This window comes from Pristis pectinata, chromosome 1 (assembly GCF_009764475.1).
Source record: "Pristis pectinata isolate sPriPec2 chromosome 1, sPriPec2.1.pri, whole genome shotgun sequence".
NCBI classification, from domain to species: Eukaryota; Metazoa; Chordata; class Chondrichthyes; order Rhinopristiformes; family Pristidae; genus Pristis; species Pristis pectinata.
This window is the reverse complement of record NC_067405.1, coordinates 62,472,224-62,483,113: the sequence shown is the minus strand read 5'-3', so window position 1 is coordinate 62,483,113 and position 10,890 is coordinate 62,472,224. Positions and strand designations below refer to the sequence as shown.

The window sequence follows — 10,890 nt, the reverse complement described above, 5'->3', positions numbered from 1 at the left end:
AAAATGCAACATCTTTCCTTCATCAACCTCTTTGAAGAACTCCAAGATTAGATGTAACCTACCATGTTGACTGTCCCTAATCAGGCTCTGTTTAACCAAATACTTATATGTCCTGCCCATTAGAAAACCTTCAAATAATTTACCCACAACTGACGTCAAGCTCACCAGTCTATAATTTCCCAGCTTATTCTTGTAGCCTTTCTTGAACAAGTACATCAGTTCCAATGTTAATTTGGACGATTATATAACTAAAGGCTATAAGATCCAACTTTGCATTTGGATTAGTGCTGAAATAAAACTTCCCACTATACAAATGTTACATACTGATCTCAACAAGATAAACCAATGTGTGAGTAGTAAGTTAGACAAAAACACAAACATAAAAATTGATCAGCACCCAATCATGGGCAAGAAACTGTTCTTAAACCACATCCTATCATGTCAGGCTCCTCTGAAGCACTATCAGATAAATTCTGGGAAAAGTGTCTAACAGCATGACTGCAGGTGGGAGTCTATCTGTGCTGCTGCTAGCCAGGACTTATGCTCACACTGGCTCCACATAAAAGGTAAAAAAGCAGGTACGTTTTCTTCATTTTAGAACTGCTACAGAACCATAAACAGAAACTGGAGCTTTCACGGTATCTACTTTTGATACTTATTACAGAAGCAGGCACCAGCAAAAATCAATCAGCAAGTGGAAGTGGCTATGCTGTCACATCAGAACACTCTCAGGATTTCTATATTAAGTAATGAAAAACTAGAGGAGGAAATTAGTCATGTGTGAGAGTGTGTGCTGGAACTGGTGGGAGAAATACATAGCCATGATGTCACAAACACGTCTTAGAAGTTAAACTTGCTTGCTTGTCACAATCCAAAGACCTGGATGAACTGAAAGCAGCTACACTCACCATTATTTCTGGGAGTTTAGAACTGGATCTACTGGACTCATTAGTCTTGGTTCTAGCACTTGTCCTGAAGTGAGTGGCTTGGCAAGATAACACCCAGTGGGGAAAAACATGCAAGATGTTTTTTGGATCTGAAACTGCCTGTCTGAAATCTGCTGCTGCTTGCACCCTTTTCCAATTTTCCTTGCTCTGTACCATTTATCCTGATCTCACTGCACTGCTAAGTTTCCTACAGAGCTTGGCAGTAGTTCCTGGCCCTTCTCATCAGTGGACAGCCTCTGCTCCCAGTGAAACAGGCAGTGCGGACCTGGTCTGCGCAATGGTGAGAGACTTACTTGCGAAATGTAGGCAAAGTGCTGTAGCTTCCCTGATCTCCTCCCAATAACCTGTCATTCCCCAACCTCCTGCAGCTTGTTCTGATTTTATTATCTCCTCCCCATCTTTTCTGTTTTACTTACAAAGGGAACGATGTTAGCCATTCACCTTCTCATGCATTAACCTCAGTGACTAATGGGGAATCATTTGACAAGAAATGCATCTTAATTTTACTGGCACTGGCTTCTATTTTAATGAAGGAAAGTATGTAACTTTGAGAACAACTGAATTAACTTTTTTTAAAAAAAAGTTGCTGGAGGAACTCAGCAGCTCAGGCAGCACTGGAGGCAAAGTTGACGTTTCAGGTCGAAACCCTGCATCAGGACTGAGCGTAAAGTGGAGATCGCCAATAGAAAGAAGTGAGGGGTAGGGGTGAGGCAGGAGCTGGCAAGAGATAGGTGGAACCAGGTGAGGAAGGGTTGATTGGTAGTTGGAGACCGGCAGGGGAGGAAGGGTGGAGATAGCAACAGAGGCTGGGAAATGATTAGTCCAGACAACAAAGAGGTGCAGATTATGGAATCTGATAAGAAAGGAAGGTGGACTGGGCAGATGGGAACAGTTGGGGGGCCCGGGGGGGGGGGGGGGGGGGGGGGAGAGGCGGGGGAGGGATAGGAAACTGAGTATGTGTGATAGGCAGATGGAACCGGATGGGGAATGGATTGGTAAGGAGGTGTGTGTGGACTTGGGTGGATCAGGAGGATATTAAAAGGAACAGAGGGGGTTCAGGTTACCTGAAATTGGAGAATTCAATGTTCATGTTGTTGGGTTGTATATGGGGTGAATATCCAGGCAGAATATGAGGTGCTGTTCCTCTAGTTTGTGTTTGGCCTCACCCCGGCAGTGGAGGTGGCCGAAGACAGACAGGTTGGTGTGGAATTAGGAAGGGGAATTGGAAGGGCTCGCGAACAGAAGCTTGTGGACAAAGTGCAAGTGCTTAGCAAAGCGGTCGCCCAGTCTGCACTTCGTCTCGCCAAAGTAGGGGAGGCCACATTGAGGGCACCGAATGCAGATGATGAGGTTGGGGAAGGTGCACGTGAATTTCTGCCTCAGCTGGAAGGGGTGTTTAGGTCCCCAGATGGTGGTAAGGGGGGAGTTGCAGGGACAGGTGTTACACCTCGTACAGCTGCAGGGGATGGGGACGGGTAGGTGGGGAGAGATGAGCAAACCAGGAAGGGGTGTCACAGAGAGTGGTCCCCACAGAAAGCAGCAAGAGGTAGAGAGGGCGTCTGGTGGTGGGATCGCATTTCAGCTGGCAGAAATAACAAATAATGAAGTGGAGAAGTGGATGAGGGCTTCATCAACCACAGTAGAAAGCCATGTTTCCTGAAAAAGGAGGACATCTCAGACGTCCTGGAAGGGAAGGCCTCATCTTAAGAAGAGATGCAGTGAAAATAAAGAAATTGAGAGAAAGCAACCGCGTCCCTACAAGAGAGAGGATGGGAGGGGGTGCAGTCTAGGTTGCTGTGGGAATTGGTGGGTTTGTAGTGTCAGTGGATAGTCTGTCTCCTGAGATGAAGACAGATCAAGAAAGGGGAGAGAGGTATCGGAAATGGTCCAGATGAATTTGAGGGCAGGGTGGAAGTTAGTAGTGAACTTGATGAAATAGATGCATTCTGCACAAGTGCAGAAGCAGCACCAATGCAGTTATCGATGTAGACGAGAAAGAGTTGGGGAGTGGTGCCAGAGTACATTTGGAACAAGGACTGTTCCATGTAGCTGAAGAAAAGGCAGGTGTACCTCAGGCCCATGCAAGTGCCTATGGCTATACCTTTGAGAGTGAGAGGAATCAAAAAAAGAATTTGTTCAGGGTGAGAACAGGTTCGGCCAGGCAGAGGAGAGTGTTAGTAGAGGGGCAACAGAGACTCCTAAAGCCCTTTCTGATGGGGAGTGGAGGTGTATAGAGACTGCTTTAGCTTAAGGCTTCTCACAAAAATTGCCACAAGTGGATACAGCCTCGTTTTTCAAAATACTTGGGAAACAATGCTGGAAAGCTCAAGGCCCAAATCAACATAATAAACTGGCCAGTACTAACTGTAGATGGATGCTCAAACATTAAGAAAACTTAACACTCTTATATATTCAGCAATCGAGTACAGTACACCCGTCTGGGCCAACAGCTTGCATATAGAGTCATAGAGTTGTATAGCACAGGAATGCACCCTTCAGCCCAAATCATCCGTGCTGACATGATGCCTATCTATGCTAATCCCATTTGCCTGCATTAGGCCCATATCCCTCTACTCCTTTCCTATCCAAGTACCTGTCCAAATGAAACCAAATGCCAGTACCTGACATATACTTCCTTCTTAATTCTGATCAAACTTTCAATTTCCTTTTAAACTGTTCCCTAAACTTACCCATATAGAAATAAGCTGACTCACAGCTCTTAATATCTCGTCTTTAAATGTGCCCCCACCCCCTCCCCACTTATCAAAAGTTGTTCCCCTCATGCAGCTGCCCCAATCTACTTTTGCCAGGTTCTGTCTTACTCTGTTGAAATCAGCGCTCCCCTACACCTAACTCTAGGATCAACATTGTCTTTTTCTATGACTACCTTGAAACTTACTGAACTCAGATTCCAGTTTCCAAAGGGTTCCTCCACAGACACTTCCATCACTTGCCCATCCTCATTCCCCAAGATCTAGTAACGCCCCTTCACTGATAGGACTCTCTACATACTGCTTTAAAAACCTCTCTTCAATGCATTTTACAAACTCCACCCCGTTTAAGCCTCTTACATTGAGGCATTCCCAGTCAATACTGGGAAAGTTAAGATTTCCCACTGCTACGCTATTATTTTTAAACTGCAATTTGCCTACATGGCTGCTTTTCTAATTCCTGCTGTTTACTGGTGCCCCTTTAGTACAACCACATCAAAATGATCGCCCTATCTTATGTCTAGATCCGACCCATATAGCCTCATTGGCCGATCCCTCCAGGATGTCCTCCCTGATACTGTTGCAATCATCTCCCTGACCAGAAGTGCAACAGCCCCTCCCCTTTTGTACACCCCTCTGTCATGCCTGAAACTTCTACAGCCCGAAATACAAGTATGCAAGACAAGTTTTTCACAGTACCTCAGTACAGGTGACAATAATAAATCAATACCAATACTGAGCTGCCAGTCCTGCCCTATCCTTAAACATGTTTCCATGATTGCCACAATATGTACTGATCCACGCTCTCAGCTCATCTGTCTTACCTGCATTAAACTAAATGCAGCTAAGCCTACCAGCCCTCTTATGCTTCCTACCTGTCTCTGTCTACTCTGCCTATTGGACTTGCCATATGGTTATGATAAACATCAAGTTAAGTGCTGTAATATATAGATGATTCCAAATGCAACACCTCAGGAACATAGGGATTGAGCCCCTTATTTTTGTCACACTGGGTTTAACAATAACCAAACCTTGGTTGCTTATCCTCGCAAATTACACCTCAGCACAAAATGACAGAAGTCTTTGATTCTCAAGCAATATAACAAATTCGTATTAATTCCATCATTAACTCTGTGTACCAAATAATATGCCTGATAACATACTGTTAAGTCTCGCTGGCCCACACGGGAAATGGCTCCAATTCTAATGAAATCAATAACCTTCACATTTTGGAAAGGATATATTATAAGTCATAGAATCTAAAATCAGTACATGATTTACACAACCTGATGCCTCTATACAGGTTAGGTAGTTCACTTAAATGACTAATGGAACTAAATAATTTCATTGTTGATTAATACTCCCATACTACTTTAGGCACGTATGTCACCTTTAACACTGAAATATGCAACTGAAATGTCCGCCATAATCACAAATCATTAAAAGTATTCAAGTTTTGGTCTTATCAAGTGTAATGAAGAAAAAGAAAGCAAGTACAATGCAAATAACAAACAGAAATACAGCTTATGTTAGTCACTGGCATTAGATTGAGATAGCAAAAAATCTGACAAGTTATCACATCAGGGAGACAAATAACTTAGGCTTCATTGCATGTATGTATATTAAATAATCTGACTCTACAAGCTGATTGACATAAAACTAGTTCACTTCTGTAGTACAATACATTCATAAGGCAATAATATGTTTTCAGAGCTGCTCTTTTACAATGACAGAACATCAAGACTCGAGACATACAGACCTATATATCAGACTTCATCAAAGCAATACATGTAGGACTGATAATTGACCTGCCAGCTTTGGAGTTTTAATGAATAGTTCATTCCACTATTCATATGATGGCACATTGTTATACAGTTGCCTTGGATCAATAAATTCTGTAAACTGCCAAATAAATCATGAGAATGAAACTCACCAAGTTAGGTTTCTGGCAGCTGATATTTTCACCTACGTTTTTGACTTTGACCAGTTATCTTGAAACGTCAAGAATAAATACACTTATTAATAGATCTAGACAATAAAACAGTTTACACAAAACTAGTCAACTAGCCAACAAATGAAACATATTACTGATTGTAACATTTACTTAAAAAATGATGCATCTTGAGTTATAAGGAAGCTCTCCGTCCCAGGGGAATACTACATTAAACATGGGATTCATCCACATTTGCATTAGTCTCACCAGGTTCAACATGTGACAAAACCAATGGATCCGAAAGGAGAGGATTTTCTGTTCCATTCTCTTCACTGATATACAGGGCAGTTCCTGCACATTCAGGTAAATTGCTTACTTCAAGACCTCCAATATCTTCACTGTGAGGGACCGAGACCTGCTCCGCTAGCTGTGTCTGTTCCAGCACCATGTTTCCTGTGTTATAATCTTTGTATGCACTCTCTGAAAATGTTGGCTTCACCTAAAAAGGTATAAGCACTGTTTTATAACAGAACAAGGCAGGAGTGGCATTCTTTTTGTTCTTTCTGAAGCAATGCCCCGGGCAACCTGGATTCAGAACTGTGAGCCCACTGTTAACCTTCCCTGTGAACGAAGCACAGTCTCTTACGGAGGCCATTTCATTCTACAATTTTAATATAGAAGTCATAGGCTGGCAGTGCACAATTTTGTAGAATGTACTGCCTTTGCATTCAGAGGAACAGTGCAGAATTTTTACCATTATGCATCAGACACTGCGTCATTGTACACTGCCATTATTAAAGTAAACCTTGGGAGGTGTTTTCAAAGGGTATCAAATATCTAGTTGTATTATTGCTTGACCAACAATGTCCCAACATGTACATGTTTTCAGCATATTCGTAGATAGTTATGACCAGAATAAAGTTTATATTTTTCCCCCCTCTCAAGACTCTTACACAATTCTCTATTCTTCAGCTGAATGCAGCAGAGAAAATATACTTCTGCGATTCCTATTCCTTCTTTAACATTAGGACTAGTAAGAACAGACCTGACTGTCTTGCACTTTCTTTCCTTCTTTCTCAATAGACATTAGTTTTGCCTGCATCTACCTGATGACCATTTAAATCAGAGACTTACAACGTAAAGAACTAAATTATGCTGACTAGATCTAATCATCATTCTAACTGTGCTGAAACATCAGTTCAATATATCATCATCTTACCTTTTCCTTTACTTTGTCCCTTTCTTTTGTATTTCACATATTTTAATACTTTCTCAAAGCACAGCAGCAGATGCAGTTGCCTTACTCTTTCGTCCAGTTATAATTTGCTGCTCTACTTATCAGTCAACAGACATTTAACCTGCTAGAATGCAAGTATGAACAAATGGAACTTCGTATTATCACTAGTAGCCACAATATCCCCTTTGAATAAACTCAAGGCCATATAATCTAGTTGAAAATCCATCTAAATCCCTCAGAACACTTAAATTGGATAGCACAACAGAACTTTGGAGGTAATTCAGAGGCTCAGTAGGTGAAAAATGCTGAGGGGGTTGCTGGGCATCCTTTTTTCTGGTCATCCCCAGCTTCTCCAGGCCCACTGCTATGAGGTTGGAGTGCCTAGCCACGTCAACAGGAGCTCTTTCTATTGCACAAATTGGGATCCTTTTGCGTACACCAAACTCCCACATATTTTTTGACAACAGTGGGCAGAGTATGCATATTAATATAGCATTACTGTCACAGCATCTTTTGTAGCAGTACCTGCTGTCACATCAATTGTACAAGGTGAATCAGCATTACATATTTAGGTCATTTTTCTTTTAATTCTGACCCCTTGTTCCGAATCCCCAGGTGCTGCATCACACCATCTTCAGCTCAAAAAGGCCTCATTTACCTAAGTCAATCATTTTTGTGGCACTGGAAGAACTAGAGAAAATACAGGATTAAAGAGTTAATTTGAGCCCAAATACTTAGAATTCAAAACAACATTGGATCTTGAGAAGGTGAATTTAAGATGAAAACAAAATCATTTTCAATCATCAATATGCCAGCACGAAAATTAAAGATGATCACCACGAAGGTTGGAGAATGCCTTTCATTCAGAGAAATGTTTCTCGTTCACAGAAATGTTGAATAGAAACACTGAAGGAGAATCCATCAAAGATTTCAAAAGTGAAGAAAATGTATGAGTGTTACACAGAAAGTAAATACATGTTTAAAAGCGGAATATTCACATTCATGGGGAAAGAGGAACAAGAGGTGTGTATCTCCTTTAGTGAGATGGCATGCATGTAGTGGATTCAACAGCCTCCTCTTTTCTTAAGTTGTGATTCCATGAATTAGACATCAATACAAAATTTCCACATCCCAATTTTCACCTTGGCTTTGTTCAAACACTATCATTTCATAGAAATTTGAGAATTTAAATCCCAGAAGACTTCAGTGCCAAGTGCAGATAATTCAGATGAGAAGTTAACCAGGTCTTGTCTGCCTTCTACTAAGAATCTAAAAAGATTCCCTGGTATTTTCTTAATAATAATGTAGTTCCCCTGATGTTCTGATTAATGATTAGAACATTATCATCAGCCAAAACCACCAAGATAGATTAACTTGACAACTCTAACAGTGCTGATTGTGAGGACCTGCTGCACGAACTTGATTCCTGCATTCATACAATAGTGACTACCCTTTAATATGCCTTATAAATATATGTTTCATCATCATGACTGAAGCCAGTAAGTTTTTGAATTTTTTTTTTAAAAAGCATGATATTAGAATAAAAATTTCATTTTACAGGAAGTCCCCGACTTACGAACGCCCGACTTACAAACCGACCTTCGTGGTCGGTTTGTTAGCGGGCCCGGCCCCCGATCCTACCACGGCAGCGGTACACCTTCTTTGGCCCAACCCCAGGCCAAGTGAGCATGTGCGGTTGGGGAACCCCGGGCCAAGTGCGCATGTGCAGCCGCGATCCCTGGCCCAAGTGCGCATGCGCGGACACTGTTCCGAGTTACACACAAAATCGGGTTACGAACAGTCTCAAAAACGGAACTCGTTCGTAACCCGGGGACTTCCTGTATTTGTAAATGTTATCTCTTTCAACTTTTAGGGTTAGTTTCCTGTAAACGACATTTACCTGGCTGCTGTCAAGAATGCCTGGATCTTGATTTGAAGGGCATGCAAGTTGTGCTGCTGAAACAGATGAAGTGGTGGTTGGCGATGGTGCTGCAGCATACCCTAGTACACTGCCCTCAGTTTGCTCTGGTGCACTCTCCTTTCCTTCTGCAATCGTTGCCTGTTGCTGAGTAGCCATGCTATCCTGTTCCATTTCAGTGAAGGTAACTGATCTCTTTTGCTCTGTCAGAATCCAAGTAAAACATAGCAAACTTTTTTTTCCTAAATATTTCTTTCATTAAACACCAAAAGGTTATGAATAAAGTCAATCCATCATCAGCCATAATACATATTTAGTCAACATAATGTTTTAGATTCAGATTATCTTGTAACATAACTGGAAAATTAGCTGTTAGCTTCTGATTCTATAATGAGATTTATTGATGCCTGTTTCATTATTCTGAATTTCTTCCTCTTGTTTCTGTGGTTCTCCCTTTGCCCTATAGCAGTCTCTGATCAGGAGAGATACACAAAGGCAAACTGATCTGAAGTCATTCTATCAAATAACAAAAGCCAAACACAGAGGCAAAGGACAAATTTAAATACTAATGGAAAGAGTGCTGTAGACATGGACAGGGTAGATAGTCTTTTACCCAGGGTGGAAAAGTCAAATACTAGAGAGCATAGATTTAGGTTGAGAGGGGGCAGTTTAAAGGAGATTTGTGAGGCAAGTTATTTTTACACAGAGAGTGATAGGTGCTTGGTGCTGGGTAGGTGGTAGAAGCTGATATGACAGTCACTTTTAAGGGGCATTTAGACAGACACATGAATCAGCAGGGAACAGAGGGATATGAAACATGTTCAGGCAGATGGGATCAGTTTACATTAGCATCATGGTCGGCGCAGATATGGTGGATCAAAGGGCCTGTTCCTGCACTGCACTGTTCTATCTATTTCTAGTTTAGTATGTTATCTTCAAAGATGTCAGTGGTATTACAAAAATAATGCTGTCTTTATGAAAATAATCTGCTAATCAGATTATCCTAATTACATGGCGCCTCATGTATAAATGTGAAGGAGCAGTACTAGGCTAGATGAGGAAAGGAGAAAGTTTAGAAAGACACTCAAATGCACCATATGCCTGTATAGACAGATACTTCTATTTATGGTTTGTGGTGAGACTAATCATTAAGAGACCATCCATCTTTGTGTCCAGGAAGTATTCAAATACCATTCTGAAAAATAATGTAGATGTTTAAGTAATATTAACAGATTCCTGTCAATTATAATCTAAACCAAAGAACATGAAATCTAAAAAATCCTATTGATATTTTTTTTTACTCCATCAATACATTACATCACCTCAGATATAATACCTGCCAAAAATTGTGACCATGTCATCAAAGAACTCTGGAGAATTACACCACTTCATGAACAAGACCAAACTATCTGATTGGAATTCCAAGTTTGAATGGAGTTTTAATTATGTGTCTTTTATTTATCTTAATACCTCTCAGCATTGCTTTTGTCTAAGCAAAATTCCTGTTGCACAGGAATTTAAATTTGACCTCTTTTAGAGGGGCATGTGAAAAACATACAAATTAAACCTATAGCTTCCCAAATGTTCACGTTCTTATGTGCTTAATGATTATGGGGAGACAGGGGCACAAAAAGATGCTAGTGCCCTGTCCTCACCCTTCCGCATGCACCCTCCCTACACTGCATAAATTTATACATTTCAAATTATTTGCATTTCCATACAATACTTTCTATAATTCTAGTTTCTAAATGTATTTGGATATTAAGTAAACCTTGGGGTAAAGAAAATTAATTCCTGGATCTTACCTAGAGGTTTAGCTTTTGGCTGGATGCCTCGTCTGGTAGTGGACAACCGGGCTCCCTGTCGTCCTCTTACATCAGTCTGTAACTTGGGACGCGAGAGGAGAGCACGACGAGGCTACAAGGAATATTGATCAATTTGACAATGAGTTTTACGCACCAGGTTTTTCTTTCCCCAAATTTATTATAATTTCTTACCCAAAACTTGTTAGGAACTAAATTTTAGTTTAGCAATGTGAAACTCATCAGTGTTAAGACACAAGACATTTTTTTCATTTTTAAGCTGTCTGGTGCCAATAAACTAAGGCCAAATGCAACATAATATGTTCCAATAATGACTTTAAT

The 10,890-nt window shown here is 40.9% G+C and overlaps 1 protein-coding gene across 3 annotated transcripts in view; it reads right to left on the bottom strand.

Moving 5' to 3' along the window:
* Positions 1–3,743: 3,743 nt before the first annotated feature.
* Positions 3,744–10,890, bottom strand: part of LOC127574760 (protein unc-80 homolog) — a 211,845-nt gene continuing 204,698 nt past the window's right edge. For all 3 annotated transcript variants that reach the window (XM_052024066.1, XM_052024057.1, XM_052024074.1), the window contains 3 exons: positions 10,552–10,663; positions 8,729–8,949; positions 3,744–6,090 (listed from right to left, as the gene is read on the bottom strand). In XM_052024066.1, coding sequence (XP_051880026.1) covers positions 5,821–6,090; positions 8,729–8,949; positions 10,552–10,663 — 603 coding nt within the window. In that variant the 3' untranslated portion in view covers positions 3,744–5,820. The remainder of the gene's footprint in view (positions 6,091–8,728; positions 8,950–10,551; positions 10,664–10,890) is intronic.